The 22,358-nt window shown below is 35.2% G+C and overlaps 2 protein-coding genes across 2 annotated transcripts; both read left to right on the top strand.

The window, feature by feature from the left end:
• The first annotated feature begins 104 nt into the window (after positions 1–104).
• Positions 105–14,664, top strand: LOC118645721 (dynein heavy chain 12, axonemal-like). Its single transcript, XM_036287415.1, has 2 exons — positions 105–2,753; positions 13,944–14,664. Exons 1-2 carry the CDS (start codon positions 2,561–2,563, stop codon positions 14,270–14,272), a joined length of 522 nt encoding a protein of 173 aa, XP_036143308.1. The 5' UTR covers positions 105–2,560; the 3' UTR covers positions 14,273–14,664.
• A 6,548-nt stretch (positions 14,665–21,212) lies between these two features.
• Positions 21,213–21,716, top strand: LOC105830035. Its single transcript, XM_028192957.1, has 3 exons — positions 21,213–21,378; positions 21,448–21,574; positions 21,656–21,716. Exons 1-3 carry the CDS (start codon positions 21,213–21,215, stop codon positions 21,714–21,716), a joined length of 354 nt encoding a protein of 117 aa, XP_028048758.1.
• Positions 21,717–22,358: the final 642 nt, after the last annotated feature.

Raw genomic sequence — 22,358 nt, 5'->3', positions numbered from 1 at the left:
ACGATGCCGATTCACGTAGAATTAACGTAGATATCACGTACTCTTTCATTGGGGTAGCAATAAGTGAAAAAGTCAAATGTGGGATAAAATTTCGGAAGAATATAATCAATGCTCTAGTATAATCCAAAAAGTACGTTATTAGATATTTTTTAATAGACAAATACAATTTATTTATTTCTGTGATGTACATTATTTTACTTTTTTAATTATTATTTTATATATAGGCCACAGTAAAACATTAGTAAGACATTGGTCGGTGGCGCACAAGGATAGCCTGATGTACTAATTGATCTGTTAGTTGTTGGTGCTGTACAACATCTTATAGTCGAGATATCAAATGTAATCGACTGTGATACTTTCGAGAAAGAAATGATTGGTACAGTGTTACGCCGAAGAATTAATTTTTGAAATCTAGCTGTAGTACAAAGTATCTCAGCAGGAAAGTACGAAATCACGTATCTGCTTCTCAGTCACTGCGAGAACTTAAAGAGTTACTAACAATGAATGGAATGCAAATACGCAGGACAAAATTGATAGGCTAATAAGGAGTATGCCTGATTGCATGAATGAGATAATACGCGTACGTGGGCAAACACACACACACACACACACACCACAAGGAGGGTGTGGAGTCTAAAAATACTGCAGAGATGACAAATCACGGAGTCCTTATCCTTGTGACACACACACACACACACACACACACACACACACACACACACACACACACACCACAAGGAGGGTGTGGAGTCTAAAAATACTGCAGAGATGACAAATCACGGAGTCCTTATCCTTGTGACACACACACACACACACACACACACACACACACACACACACACACACACACACACACACACACACACACACACACACACACACAATGAAATACCTGATCAGTAAAACTCCATGCGATTCATATTCGAAGAAATTACGACCATAATTTGACTGAATCAATCTTATTGCAAATTCAAAATTGAATATCTCAAAATCGAATACCTAAATACTCCAGCATAAAATTTCAAAAACAATTAAAAAATTTTTAAATCCTACTTTTCGGAATTTAAATTAAGATTGTGCGCGACAATTTTTTCAAAATGACGGATGACGAAAATATACCATGCAAAGTTGATAAATAAAGCTTCGAGTTTGCGACGGTGCATGACGTGAATCAAACATCGCAGACCAATGGGACAAAACGCACGTGAAAGTACAGTGTTAGCTTTGAAATGCTTTTTTACCGAGGTCGATGCGATCATTTTTCACTGAGTTATATGCTAATTTAAAGAAAACAATTGTTTTTTTTCTTTAAAATTGCATAACTCAGCGAAAAATTATCGCATCGACCTCTGTAAAAAAACATTTTAAAGCTAACACTTTATACTTTCATGTGCGTTTTGTCTCATTAGATTACAATGTCTGATTTACGGCATGCACCGTCCCAAACTCGGATCTTTAATTATCAATTTTTCATCCTCTCATTTTATCATTCGCTATTTTAAGAAAATAGCCGAGCATATCATTTAAATATTATTAAAGTGGATATTCGGAGCTTTATTTTCCACTTTGGCATTTATTTCTATTTTCATTGTTTACTAATTATGTTATGTTTATTTGAAATTTGGTAAATTTCTCCCAAATTTTTAGTGAATCGCTTTTTGGGGGACTGAGTGTATATATTATTCAAAAAGTATAGGTCTTACTTGAAAATTTCCTGTTGCATAGAAGCGTAAGCAACACAAAACTTGCAATAATGGCCGTATAAGTAGACTTCGTTATGAATCTTTGTGCAAAGTTTCAGCAACAAGAGATTTGAAATTTATTGCTGTATTTTTATTAAACCGATATCTTCTTTTAAGTTTTATTTTATCCATCATTTAAGCGAATTGTGCGCATCACGCACATAACATAACGCTTTGGCTCCCCATTTCGACAGAGAACGTAATCTATGAATTCGTAAAAATCTTTATCGATATCAAAATCACTAAATTTATTTATTTTGCGGGATATTAAAGCTTTACAGGATATTAAAGCTCTGCGGGATATTAAAGCAATTTTAAGTTGGTTACGATATGCAAAGATCACTGCAAAAGTCTAGTAATAAAAGGTTAAACTACATCTCAAGACAACTCTAGAGATGGTCTGACAGAACTGCGTTTTGAACTTTGGTTTAAATCACGATCGAAATATAAATTATTTCTATGAATACAGAAATATTGAACTAAGGTTTAAGAATCGTGTATAAATAACTTAAATCGTATATCAGGCAAACGTTTCTTTAAACTACGTTCAAGTGAATCAGATTTATTTGACCATGATTTGAAAAACGTTTTTGGAATGAAAGATTGACTTGAACATAGCTGAAATCTGATACTCAGGTTGAATCACGACTATGAATACGGTCCTAAATAGTATTCTCTGTTAACTTTTAGTAATTTTTTTATCAAATAGATTTAAATTAAAGTAGTAACGCCATATAACGTCGGTCGTTCTTTACTGGTTAAACAAGAACTATATACAATAATACAAAAATTATTTGCAGCCAAATAATGAGTATCTAATGACAATAAAACTGCAACAAATAGCTGCGAAATCTAATCTCGTTGCTTACGTCAATCAGTTGCGAGAACTTGTCATCGACAAACTTGTTGAGCATCATTGGAATTATAATCTTGAAATATGTGCTACATTTGAAATGATGAAGGAACGTGTTTTAAATGTTCCACAGACTACGAAAGAGTTACTGGCATTAAGTGAGCTTATTAATCAATTACCTCTAATATTATTATTTTGCTACAATTATGTAAGATATATTGACAGTTCTTGAATCCTTTTTTAATCTTCGGTGTACCCGATATTATATTGTAATATGAGTCAACGTGATACCACCATGCTTCCACTTTGGTCACAAATATCTTTTAAGCATTTTTGAAATTGGCGGACTCTTCTAATGGTAGTTTGGAATCTTAATTACAGATAACAACGCATCAAGCGGAATAACATGATAGCGGATAGCCAATACATGTTCGGCAGGTTCGCTGATCTCATGTATACCAAATGTCGACTTGCTCACAATAAAATATAGATGTTTTTTAAAAATCATATTACTCTTAAAAAGAACAAAGGTGTTCACTCTGCTTCTACAAGCAAGATATAAAAATACCTACATAATATCCAGTTTGCATCCGGTGTGCGATGATACATCGCATATGTAATGTGATGTGACGTTTGCGGGCTGCCGTCTGTCACAAGGGCGAGATTTTACGCAGATATTGCATCCTTTCGCTTCGGGAATAGGTGCGTTGGCGCGGCGCGTTTTGTCTGCGTTTGTGTGCTGTCTAATGTATCGTCTTGTCGTTTAATTGTGTTATTTTAAGAATCACGCATGCAGCGGAGATCGACGTTGATGATTCTCTATGAGATCTAGAATTTTGTATGATACTGTTGCGCTACCCGAAGCACTTGCACTTTCACCAACACAGCTCCCACGGCCACGCGTGAAATAAATACACAATTTTCCGTGAACAATAACTTTATTGAAGTTCGCGTTACAGAACAGGGATCCCGAACACGTCCGCACGAGTTGACGTCTCAGGATGTTCTCAACAAAACCATTTGTCGATAACTTAGCAACGTGCGGCCGTTTGACTCAGCTGACTAAGGCGATCGATTTATTGATCTTCCGCGTTAAGTTTGCGCCCACAACGCGCACAAAGCTCTCGCGTTCGCAACAATACTGATGCTGAGAACGCCAGAAAGCTGACTGCCGCTGAGGAATCATCGAGACCCCCTTGAGAGCGGCGACACGCAGGTCATATCGCCCTCTTCTTTGCCTGATATTATCATTATTATTTGTAGCGATCTCGACATTGTGGCGAGAATAATTTCCAGGCTTTGAGAAAATGTCTCCTGCTGACCGGTCAGCGCGAGAACAAGACGACATCTCTGAACACTTTAAGAATTCCGGAAAGAGAAGCGAAGTTAAGAGAAATTGTATCCCTTTATCCACTAAGATCAGACGACGACATTCTGGAAAACAGCGATACGGCCGCTCAGGATTTAGCAGACCCGTGGCTGGCGGAGTCAGGAGAAATTCTGTCAAGACGGACGAAAGAGTTTAAGTCTCGCGTCTAAAATCTACGTACGTTGAGCGCGTACGTAACGCATCGCATGCAAATCAGGCCACAGGATCGCAACCAACGGAGGTGCGATCTAAGTGGAGCACATCACGGCGTGATCCACGCAGGATCGACGATCGATCCGGACTCTGGCTGCGGATTGTAAGTAATCTCGAAGTCCATTGTGAGAGGACACAGGAACTGGCGAGGGAATCCCAAAGAGGCGAGTGCACAGCAGAGTTGATGAGACGAGCGTCACGTTAATTGTTAAGTCCTCGATTTCATGATCGGGTGAGTCGTGTGTCAATCGCGAGCCTAACACCAACAAGTTATTATTGGGAGACTCAAGATTTTATTGTAATAAAAGTTTCGAGTGTCTTGTAATATATACCGTCGCCTTACCCGATCCCGCCTGCAGAGTGTTAATTCATCCTTCGTGTTTCCGTTACGCGTGCGCTTTACGTCGCAACCAGGTGTGTGTTCCTTTTATGTTCACCGTAAATTACAAGTACTTCGTACTAGATTTTGTCAATTACGTGTTTGGATAGCACGTAACGCGCTATCTGTGACTTATTATTTAACGTACAGCGTACGTTCCCTACAATATTCTACGAGTAAAAGAACGAGAACTTAGCAAACGTTGTGCATATTATAACGTTCCGTATATTCCGACCGTTCTTGGCAGTCGTCCTCACGGAAGCGATGCACTTGCACGCGGTTCAAATGGACACGATGCATTTGGACACGGTGCTTTTGGACGCGATATTTTGCGCACGGTTCAAATGACACGGTGCATTTGTACATGGTTCATTTGCACACTGCATTTGGACACAAAAGAAATTTTATTAAAAAACACAAGTTACATGCATACGTAAAATTTGGCCACCAAATATTTGTACACAAAAAAATTCCCACCGTTCACTTGGACATGTAAAAGTTGCACACCATTCATTTGCACACCGCTCACTTGCGCACTGCTCACTTCCGCACCATTCATTTGCGCATCGTTCATTTGCCCACCACTCATTTGCACACCATGAAATGCGCACCGATCATTTGCACACGGAAAGTTGCGCACTGATCATTTGCACACGCAAAGATGCACACTGATCATTTACATACTGAAAGATGTGCACCAATCATTTGCACACCGTACATTTGCACACCGTTTATTTGTACACCGTTCAATTGCACACCGTTCAATCAAACGCATATTAAATATTCATATTATGGCTGTGTTTGCAATGTGTACATGGATTAGCGACATGGACGGCGTGAATGCGGGAGGGGGGCCGATGCCACCACCCCCTCCTCCCCGTGTGTGTGTTTGTGTGTGTGTGTGTGTGTGTGTGTGTGTGTGTGTGTGTGTGTGTGTGTGTGTGTGTGTGTGTGTGTGTGTGTGTGTGTGTGTGTGTAAAGCATTTACTGCACCATATGAGTTTGCGACTTAAATGGTGTGCAATTGAATGGTGTGCAAATAAACGATGTCCAAAAGCACCGTGTCCAAATGATCGGTGTGCATCTTTCCGTGTGCAAATGATCGGTGTGCATCTTTCCGTGTGCAAATGATCGATGCGCATTTCTTAGTGTGCAAATGAGTAGTGGGCAAGTGAACGGTGTGCAAGTGAGCGGTGTGCAAATGAATGGTGTGCAATTTTTACATGTTCAAGTGAACGGTGGACATTTTTTCGTGTGCAAATATCCGGTGGTCAAATTTAACGTGTGCATATAACTGATGTACGTTTTTAATAAAATTTCTTTTGTGTCCGAATGCACCGTGGCTATTTAAACCGTGCGCAAGATATTGTGTCCAAAAGCACCGTGTCCAAATGCACCGTGTCCACTTAAACCATGTCCAAGTGAGTGCCACCCACTCTGCGTGTTGTCATTCAGTGCGCCAAATAGTTTTCTCAACAGACCACATTAATGTCAATTAAAATTTGCTTGCAATTGCACTTCCCGATGCATCGTAAATTGTACAACTTAATAAAAAGATCGGCGGTAATCCCGATCTCAAAAAACGTTACAATTTTATACCATGAATAAGTGATACCATGTAAAGCACTGATCAGCGAAATATAATTGATAATTTTTTTATTGTTAACTGTGGCGTTGATGATTCTCTCGCCTTCCCTTATCACAACCACCCGTACTGAACCTTCCTCTCTACTAATTTCGGAGCTGAGCAGTCGGGTATTGAAGCCGTTGAAGTTCGTGTCATGTTAGAGTAAAATATTTCTCGAATTTTAAGAGCAATTATAAGATCTTCCTGGAAAAGAGTGGCATGCTCACTCTAATAATAGAAAGTAATAATATTGCAGTTCAGATTATCAAGATATTGATTTTTGTCAATTTTTAAATAAAAAAAACTCTGATTAAAGTAATATAAACTTAAAGAGAATTTAAAATTATCGTAAAAAATGAAAAACTTTTTCCTAATAAAAAATCAAATATACACTAATTCAACAAAACTAATTATTTATAATATATACAAAAAAACGTTTTTTTAAATAAAAACGATAAAATATATATAATAGAGAAAAAATTAATAAGAGAATGAGTAAAAAACTCTCTTACTTATTTCGTTTTATTATTAATTTTATTACTTTTATGGTAACTCTATTTTTATTTTTAGTTGATTTATATCCTTGATCAGAGTGGATTTTCAAGTAATATCGCTATATCATTTCAAACGTATTTAATTCTGCAGGATATTGGAGACACATGACATGTATCGAAAATGCATTGTCATGCTTGCATGAAAGTTGTGAATTCTTGGAAAAGTTTTTTTTCAACTTAAAAACGATTGCCTGAAATTATAGTGTTTCTATGCTCACTGTAGCAGTATAATTTCGGTATTCAGATTATTTGGAGAGAAATTTCAGTAAAAATATTAAATTAAAACAATTTTTAATTCATAAAATAAAAATTTATCAAAATTGTATGAATGTATTGTCGAATTTATTGGATAAAGGACGCCGCGCAATTAATATGAAAAAAAAACTCGGTCAATTTCCTTGAATTTTTTATACATTGTAGTATTTATAACCCTAATGAAAAATTACAATTTGTGCGACCTTTCTATGCCTAGTTTCGGAGAAAACTAGCTGCTCTTGGCGTTACTCAGAATTAACGGCGTGACGTGGCAAATATATGATCCCGTGTGTGTGTGTGTGTGTGTGTGTGTGTGTGTGTGTGTGTGTGTGTGTGTGTGTGTGTGTTACAGCAGAGATAAGCCAAATCCAAACGATTTAATACTCATTAATGAATAGTAATATTAATTAACACCCCCCTTTACACACACACCACACACACACACACACACACACACACACACGCACACACACACACGCACAGCAAGAGAGGTTTGGAGTAAAAAATGCTACGGGAGTGACAAACCGTGGGGTCCTTGTATCTGCTGTAACGCGCGCGCGCGCACGCACGCACGCACACAGAGTGTCACGACATTTATACATGTAGATATATGTGTATGTATACATATGCGAGCAATTTGACAAGGGCACGCAGTAAACCTTAAAGTAGCAATTTTCAAAAATTTTTATCTCCGAAGCTAAACATAGAAAAGTCGCACAAATTGTAATTTTTTATTAGGGCTATAAGTACTACAATACGTGAAAAATTCAAGGAAATTGACCGAGCTTTTTTTTCACATAAATTGTGCGGGTCCTTTGTGGGGATCTGAAAACTTTTACCATATTATTGGGTCAACAATCAGGTTACAGAAAAAATTCGTATTTTCTATGTGAATGGGATAGTAGAGATCGAAAGAACCATTACATAAAAAAAGAATGGCTGACAAGGACGTCTTTGCAATTTGTGTCTAAAGACATCATAAATAAACCGTTAATTGAGCCTTCAAAAATTCTTCTTCCATTTTTCATATCAAATTAGGACTCATGAAACAATGGGTGAAAGCTCTAAATAAAAAAAGTGAATGCTACCAGTATTTACAAGAAAAATAAACGAAAATATGGTATTTATCTATTGGATATTAAAACAGTACGATAGTAAGTAGTTTTTATCGCGACGCGCTCGTTTATACGCCAAGTGTATCGCCGCTCACGATTCATCTTGTTTCTATTGTGTCCCTGGACGCCCTAATCTCCACCTGTCAATAGCTCGGCTCGGCCGGCTGTTGGTCTCGGCTAATTTCCCTCTCGGTGACTCGGGAGTGGCTCACTTGGACACAGTACAATTGGACACAGTGCAGGTGGACACGTTGCAAATGGACACAAACTAATGTACACGGTTCAAATAAACACAGTTTATTTGGACACAGGAATTTTGTACACCGCAAAGTTGTACACCGTACCTTTCTATACCCTTCTGTTTAGGGCACCCCTACCGACGGGGTGGGTGCGGGAGGAGGGCCAAAGGCCTCTCTTGCACCCTACCTCGTGTGTGTATGTGTGTGTGTGTCCACGGTTACGGTGTAGAAATGTTACGGTGTACAACTTTGCGGTGTACAACTTTACGATGTAGAAATGTACGGTGTACATTATTTTGTGTCCATTTGCAACGTGTCCAATTGTACTGTGTCCAAGTGAAGCCACTCAGTGACTCGGTGTCCTCCGGCTACTACCTGTCAGGTGTCTTGTTGCTTTTATTATTTTATATCTCAGGAAAATATTATTTTTATACATATGTTACATTTTAATTGAATATATTTATTATAACACATATTGATAATATCTTATAAATTCTATAAACTCCATAATTAATTTCTCGCAATAGACAAACACATACGCTCATTCACACACACTTCTGTACAGGCTCATCTCGCGTGTCAGGTATCGATGTTTCGCGTGAAAGAGTCGCTCCTTAAATTATAAAATAAATTGTTAGTATTTATACAATAAAATAAAATAAAATATAATAAAATAAAGTAATAGACTACAATAAAATAAACGAATCTTTTTGCGGCTTTGCCAGTCTAACTTAATCGTGCATTCGCCACGTACAGTCTTGTCTCACGTTTACATAATGTCATATTGTTGTGACGCGACGGGATCCGCCATCTCCTCGCCGCCGTCCTCGTCGTTGATGATGGGCGGTTCGTGTATCGTAGTCGGATACTGCATGCTCGGCTGATTCGCTGTTGGTGCCGTTGGCATCGGTGTCATCGGCGTCGGCGCTATCATGGCGCTTTGTTTCGGCGCCGCTTGCATCGGTAGTTGATCGTCCTTTTCCTTTGCCGTCTCGCTCAGTGTCGATCAGGTCTGCTGTTTGTCGGGCTCCATCCTCGTGACGAACACGGCGAAATCGCGGACCTAGGCAGCGCCGATAACAGCAGGCTGCAAGATTTCATCAGGACATCAAGGAGCATCGATATCAAGGCAAATTGGATGTGAACATGATGGCTAATTTCTGCTGGACGCTTAAACAAAATGTCCCTGTGAAAGGAAAAAAACGTAAGAGAAAGCCATTGTACAGAATATTCGAGAATAAAAGAGTTAGATATAATAGAAAAAAGAAATGAATTTTCTACGCTACTCGTTCACAGAAGCTCAGATTTGTCATACGTATTGAATTTTTCCACGGTAATATGATTACGTAAGGCTGCACCCTCTGGATTATACATTTGTGAAACTGCTTTTATAAGGTGTTCTTTTGAGGTTTGGAAAAAATGAGCCAATTCAGCAATTCTGACCTTGAATTTGGATTCAGCGGGTCAAAATACATAAGGATAGTCTGATCCGCCGAACCAACATAAAAAACAATTTTTTTTAGGTTAGAAAATATGAGTTAACTTTGCAATTCTGACCTTGAATTCGGATTCAGCGTGTCAAAATATATATGAATTGACTAGTCTGGTCCGCCGGACCAACCATTTTTTTGTGTGCCTGTGTTATTTATTACAAATCTCTTCCGGCAACTGGCCGATCGATAATAATGATCAGACCGTTAACTGACTGGCGCTTCAGAAATGCATCTGGCGTGACGCGTGACGCGCGACACTATTAAGCACATGATATTTATAAATAAATTAAAATAATAATAAAAATAATAATAATAAAAACATAAGATTAAATAATAAAAATAATAATAATAAAACATAAGACTATTGTAAAAATTATTAATTAGTTTTATTCTACAATAAAAGTAAATAGTAGCAGTTCTTAAATTTATAAAAGTTTTAAAAATGTGTATAATTACGTGAGAATTATTTTGTAATTGTAGTCATGATTAATTGAAATTCATTTGCATATATATTCATTTTGTAAATTCATTCGTATAATCAAATGTATAAAAACAAATTGATAAAAAAATTGTGTAAAACATTATGATAACAACTCTAGACGTACTTACAAATGTTTTTTGATTGCACTTAATGAGAGTGAAAGCCAATTTTGATTAATCTCCTCCCTTTCTTTTGCAGATACATTAACTACATTTGCTTTTATTTTTTGCATGCAAGAGTGATCCACTAAGGCACCGGTTCATACTGTTGTAATGCTTCTTTAGTTTTCTTTTTCCAGAAGCACTCGATATCAGTGCATGACAGTTCGTCAAGCTTCGAAAGTTTGACTTTTAAAATATCAAAAGAAATGTAACATTAGAATAGAAAAAACTTAATTATGCATTAATTAATTGTCTTAGAATAATTTTTTATATTTCATGCGAATTGACAGTTATATATGCAATAAACTGATTATATTTTAAAACTTTATGTTTATTGAGGTTAGAAAAAATATTAATTGTCAAAGTCATAAGTATACTATGAACTTTACTTGCACTACATCTATACAAAAGCTTATTATTATAAAAAAAGTATGGGATTCAACTTACATAAAAAACATACATACTTTTGATAAAACATATGAGTGATGCTATAAAATGTTTACATTGTCCGCTGTTTCCCGCTTTTCAGGAACAGCGCATTTCAACGATTTCTTCATTCGTTGAGATACTTGCTTTAATTTTGTGAGAAATTTCACTTTTCAAGTTAGATGTTTGCAAACATCTTGCAATTAATTGTATTGTTCCTTCTTTGTCTTGCGGTAAATAACCACAAAAGATGTCCAACTTGTAGTAATTTCTCTCTTTCCACGATATTCCGAGATGACAAAGTTGAGCATGCATACCTGCAGATTTTTAACAACGTTAGAAACATGATTCACTTTTGTTACACTGATTTATGTTGTTTTTTTTCAATTTTATCGACAAAACTTAATGAGCACACATATGTTACGCGTATTTACGAGCCGGTCTTGTTTCGCCATATTGGCGAGCTGACGTCAATGATGATGGGCATGAGTCCGTTCCCAATCCTTGTCTTCCTCTCCTCTTTCTTCTCTCCTCTCTCCTTTCCTTCCTCTTCTATCTTCATCTTCACTCCCTCTTTCACTTCCAACCTTCACGTTCCTTTCTCTCACCATCATCACCACCTCCTCCATATACCTCCTTATCTGTTTTAACTCTTTCATGCACCTCCTTATCACTCTTAGCTCAACCAATACCTCATCTACTACCTCAGCTACTTTTTACTATATATATTTTTTCGAAACTATGTCAAATGATCCCCCGGCATGGGTCACAGTGGATCAGGGCATGGATTATAGTGAATCATTACGGGATACCGTAATCATATGATTTTGAATAAAGATGAATACATCTAATATAAAAAATAGTTTTATTAATTATTTATTAATAGCATTTTAAGTACTTGAAAACGTAAAAGATCTCTCTACTGAATAACTCTATTCTGTAGCATCTCTCCTAAAAAGTAAAAGAAAGCATTAATCTTAACTCCAAATCGATATAAAATGTACAAATTTACATTGGTTCATAGGTGGAGCAATGGATCGTGATTTACTAAGCCCCATCGATTGTTGATCCAATGTGCCCCATTAGTTACAGAACTTATAAATAAAAATACTTACAGAATTTATAAATAAAAATACGAAAACATGAAACATCTAGCAAAGTTACATACACATATTTGTAAACAAATATGTAAAGACACTAAAAATGCTAAACTACATCAGAATTCACACAAAAATAATATAAAAGTACAAAACAAACCATATCGAAAAAAGGTTTTTTATTTACTTTACTACAGGAACTTTGTCACACATATACATCCGTCGATAGCGTATCGGTCATTAGTTTGACAAGTAGTGACATGAATTATAACCTATGTACTTTAAGAGCGATGTTTCTGGAACTAATAGTAGTGCAGTTATAACCAATGATCCGCTGTGCCCACGCTCCCTTACTTTTTACACGACCATCGATCTCCTATCGACATATTGATTAATCGCACGTGCTCCGATTTTCACTATCACCACGTATTGCTGCCCTCTCCCGGCTCGTCGTCTTCCTCCTTGCTTTTTCCTCACCATCGATCCGTTTATCTTCGATATATCAATATACTGTTCCTCAATCTCCTAATCACATCTCCCAGCTCCTTTAGAGCACACGCCCAGACACCCTCTCTCTCCGACCTTCTCCCCACACGCATGACGCGGACACATGATGTACGCCATCGGAATGTACGCTATTGGGATGTGCGCTATCGGGATGTGCACTACCGGGATGTGAGCTATTGAGATAATACGGTTTTTACTCTGTGCACTATTAAGATAATATGCCTTTTTCATTATGCGATATCGGAGCTATTGGAAATTAATTAAAACTTTATAAGTGCTATCGGGATGTGCGCTATTGCACTGTGCGGTAACGGGACCTTTCCCATTTGCCCAACGGTATCGAAATTGAGGTCAAGCGTCTGGCCTCTGCAAAGTGTTTCTAGAGGAGCGTCCTAGATGCGCACAGTAACAAACGGACACAGCAGGCTGAGTAAAACGGACACAGACCAAATGCGCACGGACCAAATGCGCACAGACCAAACGGACACAATACCAACAGACTTACCACATGGGTTGCAACTTTTCGGGCACCTCTACCGACGGGGTGGTTGCGGGAGGGGGGCCAAGCCCCCCTTGCACCCCCGTGTGTGTGTGTGTGTGTGTGTGTGCGTGCGCGCGCGCGCAAAGCATTCTCAGCACCACATGGGTTTGCGACTGTGCGCATTTGGTCTGTGTCCGTTTCACTCAGCCTGCTGTGTCTGTTTATTACTGTTCGCATCTGAGACTCACTCGTTTCTAGTAGCCGATTCGTCCACTTGATACCCACGTGAAGCGCTCGACACTCAAAGGATCAAGCATTGACAATGTATATAGTCCAATGTTAAATATTAAATGTTATTTGTATAACCGACATAAATTAGATTAGTAATAAAGTTACTCTTTAGTATCTCTGTTAACATAAAAGAGAATCGGCTAGTATAATTAATCTTTCTCCCTCTTGCTCGAATCTCTTCCGATCCCGGACTCACGAGCTTATCCGTGCTCAGATGTCAGGTTGTTTCAAAGCCTGTAATTGTTCCACATAAGTATTCGACTTTCTACGCGAAATATAATCCCCCTCTCCTCAGTGCTTATGGTTTGTGACAAATTCTGTAGTATAAAAAAATATGTACTCTTGAGTTTTTATTTAAATATTAAAGATTTAAATGCGATTTTTAATACTTTCCCATGTTACTGTTTTGAAAATAATGTTTGATCTAGGTTCAGCATATATCTGAAAATATGAGAAAATATAAGAAACATGCATAAAAAAAGGTTCTATTGGAGACTAAAATGCAATGATTTTACCCATTCTTCTTTTGATTTCTAAATAAAAATTTCTAAATAAAAATTTAAAACTTAATATATTTTTTTTATCACTTAAAAATATTTTTTAAATTTTCCTTATATTTGTTAAGCAAAATTGAACTAATAATTGTGCACTTTGATGCAGGTCAATATATGTTGACAGCGACATCTACATTAATGAGAGAACTACAAGACAAGATAATTTTTTCAGTTCGTATGATGAGTTCATTAACTGAAATGACTACTTTGGGAAAGCATCATATCGAATTAAACAATACAACAATTCAATGGTTAAGACGTATCAAACCAGTCTTGCAGCGCAGTTTTGCATTATATGAACAAATGAAGTTTGAGTTAGAAGAAAAACTTCAAGAGGAAGTTGCTATCTTGAATGTACGTGTCGAAAAAATGTTCCCTAGGTATGTGTTTACGTATGTACGTAAGCTGTGTATAAACGACATGTATAATTCTTAACTGGCATTGTGGGGTATAAAACATCCCAGCCCAATTCAATTCCGATTTAAGAAGGGACCCACCACTAGGACTCAGAAATCAGTCCTAAGTTTGTGAATTTTTAAGGGGAAAGTGAATACCTTGATTAAACAAATCAATTTAAGGGTTTTATTTTACATCTTTTCTAATGCAAAAAATATTCTTTTTTATTACATTTGAACCACAAAATGGCGGCTTCGTGCTCCAATTATGGGAACACCTTTCGTAAGCCGGGCTCAAGCGGTAGAACTGATTTCAACAGAACAATTTAACCTAGGCAAATACAAAAAAATGTCATTATTTCCAGTGTTGTAGTTATCGGGTCACATAGGAATTTTTTTAAATATTAATTTCTCTTGAAATCGCGATAGTTTAAAAAAAGTTACATTTTTAAAAATCGTCTTTTTGTTGATTAAAAAGAACTACAAAATATTTTACAAAAATCTTAGTGAACCGACAAAAAATGTTGCTAAAAATATTCAGTTGAAATTTAAAATTAATCGGATGAAAACTTTTTGAGTTATCAGACCCACCGTTTCGGAAAATGCAGTTCGGATAAAAACGCGTTTAAAGTTTTTGAAATATTACATTGTGTCACAGCAAGAATTTCCAGTTTATCATTAACTTTTTATATGGCGCATTATTGTTCGAGATTCACTTCTTTTTTTAATGTTGTCTTTACATGTCGCTGATTATGAATCTGAAGTCAAATTTTCAAAGTTTAAGATAGTGGATCTAATATAGCGAACGAAAATTCAAAAATTCGTTCAATTTAAGCGAGAATTTGTAATAAGGGGTTTTTGGAGTCGCTGATTACGAATCCGAAATCAAATTTTAAAAATTAAAAATGGCGGATTCAATATAGCGAACAAAAATTCAAAAATTTGTTCAATTTAAGCGAGAATTTGTAAAAAGAAGTTTTTGGAGTCGTTAATTACAAATCCGAAGTCAGATTTTAAAAATTTATGAAATTACGAAAATTACGAATTTTGTAATTTTTATCTGCCATATTGAATCCGCCACTTAAATTTTTAAACTCTGATTTTAGATTTGTAATTAGCGATCCCGAAAACCTTTTATTACAAATTTTCGCTTAAGTTAAATAAATTTTTGAATTTTTGTTTGCCACATTAAATGCGCCATCTTAAATTTTTAAAATCTGATTTTGGATTCGTAATCAGCAACCCCAAAAATTCAACTTAAGTAGTATATACTTTTGTATGGTTCAACCTAAGTATTATATACTAAGTATGTCAAATTCAACCTAAGTAATATATATCAACCTAAGTAATATATACTAACCCAGATAGTACAAGGACATCCACTGTACGTCCAATGGATATCCGCTTCTGGACATTCGGGCGTCCATTAAGAGTCCAAATAAGGTCCGTCCATTCGATGGACGTCCATAGGATATACGTTTGGCACAACTTTGTACATTCATAGAAAGTCCTATAATGGACGTCCATGAGATATACATTTGTCACAATTTCGGATATTCATAGAAAGTCTGAAATAAACCAAATTTTGGACCTATTATGGTTTGATTATTTCTTTTAGGCCTTTTTCAATTAAAGGGCTTGTTGCAATAGTGGGTTAATCCACATTTTGTAAAAACCATCGACATAAAGCATGAACTGCGCATTTCCTGCAAAAAGCTCTTGAAAAGTGTCCGGCAAAAAGACAAAGAGGAGACGTGATCCGGGTTTCTTTCTCTGTCTAGCGCCCATTATGCTACTGGTTAGACAGAGACAGCGCTTGACCCGGACCAATTGTTTTGTCCCTCTTTTGGTTGGAAAAAGAAACTAAAAAAACGAAAAAGAAAAAGAAACAAAAATAAAAAACGAAACGATAAAAAACAAAAAAGAAACAATAATATATTACAACAAACATTTTAAAAAATACCAATAATTAATTATGTTAATAATAAATAAAAAAATAATACGTATTATTTTACATTATTTTATATTATATCTAAAAGTAGAACAATTAAAATGAACCTTTTAAAAATTAAAAATAATATAATTTATTATTATTTATAAGTTAATGTTAATTATAAATATTGTAAATAATATATGTACATTTATAATAAAAATAATAAAGATAAATTATATAAAAGTAAGATCCAAGTGTTCTCAATAGAATATCCGTTTCAATTCCAATAATGGACATCCTATGAATGTCTATTTTATGTCCATGGACATGCGAACCTGAATTGGACTTAAATTGGACGTCCTTGGAGCATCCAGTGCTATTTGGGAAGTGTGTCAAATTTAACCTAAGTAATATATATTCCTGAAATTTTTAAAGTTTATACTCACACACACAAATTAACTTTTCTACAAAATAGTGATATCTAAATATTTTGCGCCAATTATAAGAACAAATATTTTTATAGTAACTAAAACATTATTACTATTCTTTAGCCAGTTTTTACAATACAAAACAATTTTTTAGATTTGACTCTATAAAATGAGAGTATTACGTTTCTTTCTCTACAAAAGTAATGATATATATAAAACATGTACCAACTATAAAGTAGATGTTTATACAAATTGGAACATCTACTTTGTTATTCTTTGGCTGGCATTTATAGTTTGATTTTTCATTAAGTTCGTATCAGACTAGAGATTGATATTGAGATTGAATTGAAATGTAACCAATTAGTTGGTCAAATTCTAATTTAATCTCAATCTCAATCTCTAGTCTGATATGGCTTTGATTGTTTTAAATTTGTCTTTAGATACAATTTCGTTAATTACGAAGTATTTTAACGATATTTTAATAAATTTAAGAAGATTCTTAAATATAAGATTAAACTATAAATATTAGCCTTTTGTATTAAATTATTGGCTGCTATGCGCTGATACGAGACTGCTGTGCGCCTGCAAAAAACAATTGTCAGGAAGCATATTGGCAAGAAGTAAAGGAGATAATATTGAGCTGGCAAATAAGTTTTAATATAAATAAATTATAAATATTACAAATAAATACTTTAATACAAATAAATATTTTACTACAAAAACTTGGCGCTGCTAAACCGAATAATTTGTTTTAATATAAAATCATTTTCTTACAATCTAACTTACATACTAAATTAATATATATAACACACGCACTCATGAGAGATTTTTTTTGATTGATCTTTTATTAGCTTTCTCAGCTATTTTCAATACATATATATACAATTTTATGCTACATCATTAAAAACAAACTCTTTTAGCATTCGTTTAAACATTTCTAAACGATTACAATGTTTAACTTCGGGTGGTAATGCGTTGTACATTAACACACCCTCATAAAATAAACTATTTTGCGCGCTTGTTTTTCGAAATTCAATAACAATATCCCCTGTCTGCCTAGTTTCGCGTTCTCTCTCTACTATTCTAAGTCTATTACTAAATTGCTCCGGCATCATATTATTTAAGATCTTAAAAATAAACATGCACATATTGTAATACAGCCTTTGTCTTATGGTCATAAATTGCAACGCTTGGTGCATACATTTAACTTTGGTACGTTTGTCACATTGCAATATGACTCTCATAGCTCTATTTTGCGCTATTTGGAGCCTAATTAACTGTGTATCTCCCATATCTATTAGTAGCGTCGCACAATACTCAAAGTGAGGTGCTATAATTGTCTTGTATATCGTACATCTATAGTGTAAGCCGAAATAAAGTTCCCTATTCTATTTAAAAAACTTATTTTCTTCCCTATTTTCTTTAGCATGTAATCACAGTGACCGCTGAATCTAAGTCTATCATCAATAATTATGCCCAAGTACTTTATTATTTCTACGCGCTCAATCTTATTTCCATCCAAACATCTCACAATAGTATTGACTCTCAATTCTTTCCTTATACTTCTAACTAACATATATTTTGTTTTCCCCGCATTCATCTCCAGTTTATTAATATTCATCCATTCCTCCACTACGTTAAATACAATATTCAATTTCCTCTCTACCTCCACACTACTCTCACCTGTTACATATATTAAGGTATCGTCCGCAAACATTTTTATATTACACACATCCGAGCAAACGTTAACAATATCATTCATATATATTATAAACAACAATGGGCTCAATACCGAACCCTGTGGCACTCCGTATTCCATAGTCAGTATCTTAGACCATCTATCATTAAATTGAACTTGTTGCATTCTATCTTTTAAGTACCTAAATCATTCTAGAACTGTTCCTGTAATACCATACTGGTATAATTTCTCTAATAATCTTCTTCTATCAATTGTCTCGAAGGCCCGTTTAAGATCTACAAAAATAATTCCTACTATTTGTCTCTCACTAATAATCAATTTCCATTCATCTATAACTGTTTGAATTGCTGTTTCACACGAATAATTTTTCCTAAAGCCCGACTGATGTTCCGTTATAATATTATTACTTTCTAGGTAGACCTCAATTTGCTTTTTAACTATTATCTCTAATACTTTTTCATATATTGGTAATATATTAATAGGCCTATAATCACTTGCCCTCTTAGGTTTCTCTACTTTTGGTATTGGAATTATCGTGGATGTTTTCTATTCTTTCAGAAAACAACCCTCACTCAATGACTTATTTATTATATCACAATATTCCTCTTCCATAATACAAAACACCGTTTTTAATATATCGCTAGTTATTCCTTCTTCTGTTCCTTCTTTTTTGGTAATTCCCTAATGATTTTTCTTACTTGTTCTGTCGTAATTGACTCAAATTTTTCTAGCTCTCCCTTCTTTTCAATACAATAAATAGTTCTCTTATTTGTGCTCGTTGTATAATTTTTATCTATAGATTTTATTATGTCTTTAATACTTTGTATATAATATAAGTTAAATTTATCAGCTATATCACACTCTATATTATTGTCTAATATTTCAAAATCTATTTTTCCTACAACTTTCGCGCCTATTGGTCCTCCTCTAATAATTTCTTTTAATGATTTCCACATAGTTGTGGGATTGTTACTATTATGATCGATCATGTTTTCATAATATTCTTTTTTCTTTATTCTAATTAAATTAACTACTGCATTTATTTTTATTTTAAATTGTTGCCAGTTTTGTTCCGTGCTATCATACAGCGCTTTTCTATAAGCCTCTCTCTTCTAGTCGCTAGCTCTTCTATTTCCTTTGAATACCATTTTTTTCCTTCCCATATTTTCGGTATTCTAAAAATTTCCTTAGGTGCTAATATGTTTAGCGCATCTACAATACTATTAATTAAATTCTTTGCCCTTACATTAATATCTAACTCATTAATATCTAAATCATATCCTTTTTCTAAATTACTCTCCACTAGCTTAACAAACACATCTGCATTATATCTACTATAATCCCTGCCACTGAATCCTTTATATTTATTTACAATCTTGTTCGTATTTATCACGACTTTTATCCACGCATGATCCGTTCGTATATCTTAGGTTCGTACTTGACTTCTACATTTATATCTTTATTCGCAAATACTAGATCTATAATTGTTTTACTATTTTCGGTAACTCTCGTTGGTTTATCCACATATTACTTCATACCTAGACTTTGCATAGTCGTTAGTAGTTTATTTGTATAATAAGAGTCTGTCATACAATCTATATTAAAGTCTCCTAATATTATACACTCTTCTTTTATCGTTAATTCTTCTACTATCTCCTCTAAGAATCCTATAAACTCTCCATGTGACGCACTCGGTGAATGATATATTACCATTAACACTCCTTTAAACAATTTTTCTTTTACTTCTGTTTTATCAACGCACAACACAATCCTTTCTAATTTTTTCAATACTACTATTTCATACTTGATATCGTCTCTTACAGAGAGAGAGAGAGAGAGAGAGAGAGAGAGAGAGAGAGAGAGAGAGAGAGAGAGAGAGAGAGAGAGAGAGAGAGAGAGAGAGAGAAAGAGAGAGAGAGAGAAGGAGGGAGGGAGGGAGGGAGGTGAGAGGGAGGAGGGAGGGAGGGAGGGAGGGAGGGAGGGAGGGAGGGAGGGAGGAGGGAGGGTGGGAGGGAGGGAGGGTGGGAGGGAGGGAGGGTGGGAGGGAGGGAGGGAGGATGGAGGGAGGGAGAGGCATAAAGCTCGTGTCACACTACGTATTGCGGACGCGGATTGGATTGGAATTGCTGATCACCGGATTTGGATTCCGCGTTCACACTACAGATTCACTTTGCTGTGAGCGCATTTATTCGTCTGCTGTGTGACAATATGTTCAAGCTACAAAATTATAATTTTAATCAGTATATGAAGAAAAATTGTGTTCATGCCTTTTATTATTAATAATGGCTGAGTATGAATCGCGTAAACGCAGAATATGGGTTCATAAATGGATAGGAAGAAGAAAAGAAAAAGGTTTCCATCATAACCTTTTTTTGGAACTTTCATTGGAAGACCCTGATCGGTTCAAAAGGTTTGTTATAAATACAAATAATAAATTAAAAAATATAATTTACAACTTAAAATTTTTATTTCAAAGAAATTTATTATTTAGGTGTCTTAGAATGGATGCAGACACTTTAGAATTTCTCTTGAAAAAAGTTACGCCTCTTATTAAAAAGCAAAATATTCATTTACGAAAAAGCAATTCCACCTAATGAGAGACTCTCGGTTACTTTGCGACATTTAGCAACAGGTAAAAAATTAGAATAAAATCAATTAATAATAGTTATGTATTTTGTAATTTTTCTTTCTTAAATCTTTCTTTTGTATATGTTATTCCAAAGGAGAAACTCAAGAATCGTTAGCCCTCACATTCAGAATTGGTAGAAGTACTATTTCGAAAATTATAAAAAAGGTAACAGCAGCAATAATTACAGTTTTAAAAGAAGAATTTCTTCGCTTTCCCCACACTGAGGATGAATGGCGTGTGGTTAGCAGTGACTTTGGAGAACGATGAAATTTCCATCATGTAATAGGAGCAATGGATGGAAAACATTGCGTTATTGATCCTTCATTACAATCTGGGTCTATGTTTTACAATTATAAAGGAGATTATAGTGTAGCTTTGGCTTTAGTGGATGCTCAATTACGTTTTATTTATGTTAATGTGGGCATAAGTGGCAGAGTCAGCAACTCTGGCGTCTGGAGTAAGTGCTCTCTCAAAAATCACCTAAATAGAAATACTTTGAACATTCCTTTTCTTGCTCCATTGCCAGATACACAAGAAAATTTTCCGTTTGTGATTATTAGAGCTGAGGGATTTCCATTATCAGAAAAACTTTTAATCCCTTATCCAGGACCTCAGTGTAGTGAAATGATAAGCCGGAGAATATTTAATTACAGGTATGTGAACTATTTATATCATTTTTTAAATTTTGTGTTAAAATGACAGTACTAAAATACTTGTTTACTTGTGTGTTGTAGATTGTCTAGAGCTCGGCCTTGTTCGGAGAACGCTTTTGGTGTGATGGCTGCGCGTTTTTAAATTTTTCGTTCCGCAATGCGCTATGATCCTGATGACGCAAGCAAAATCATCTTAGCTATATGTTGTTTACATAACATGCTACAAAGTCTATTGGACGGGCCATGTATACACCACCTTCATTTCTTGATCAAGAAAATGAAATCTTAGGTGAATTTCATCGTGGAGATTGGAGAATCGAAAACGCAAGAGGCATGTAAATTCAACTCATCAAGGCGGCAATCGTCACGCAAATCGAGCTATTGCACTTAGGGACAGGTGGTGTGACTATTTTAATACTGTTGGTGCAGTTTCCTGGCAAGAGAGAATGGTACAGTGAACTGTTTATAATAGAATCAATGCAACTGTAATTTATTTATTCATTATTTTGTTTTTTTCTTATTGCAAATACAGTCTTCCAAAAAGACGGATTCCTGTATAAAATAAGTTTGTCGACCTAATATATGTAATAAAATAAATTGAAATCAACATATATACTCTTTTCTTTGTCAACAAATAAAAATAAACGTAATAACGTAATTCAATAACTTATTACAAGTTAAAATGTTCTTATACTTGAGTGCTTCCTAAATATTACTCTAATACAAATATTAAATTAATATCACAAACGCTGAATACATAATATATATGTGACAATAATAGTAT

The sequence above is a fragment of the Monomorium pharaonis genome, chromosome 5 (genome assembly GCF_013373865.1).
Source record: "Monomorium pharaonis isolate MP-MQ-018 chromosome 5, ASM1337386v2, whole genome shotgun sequence".
Lineage (NCBI taxonomy): Eukaryota > Metazoa > Arthropoda > Insecta > Hymenoptera > Formicidae > Monomorium > Monomorium pharaonis.
This window is presented reverse-complemented; position numbering and strand designations above follow the sequence as displayed.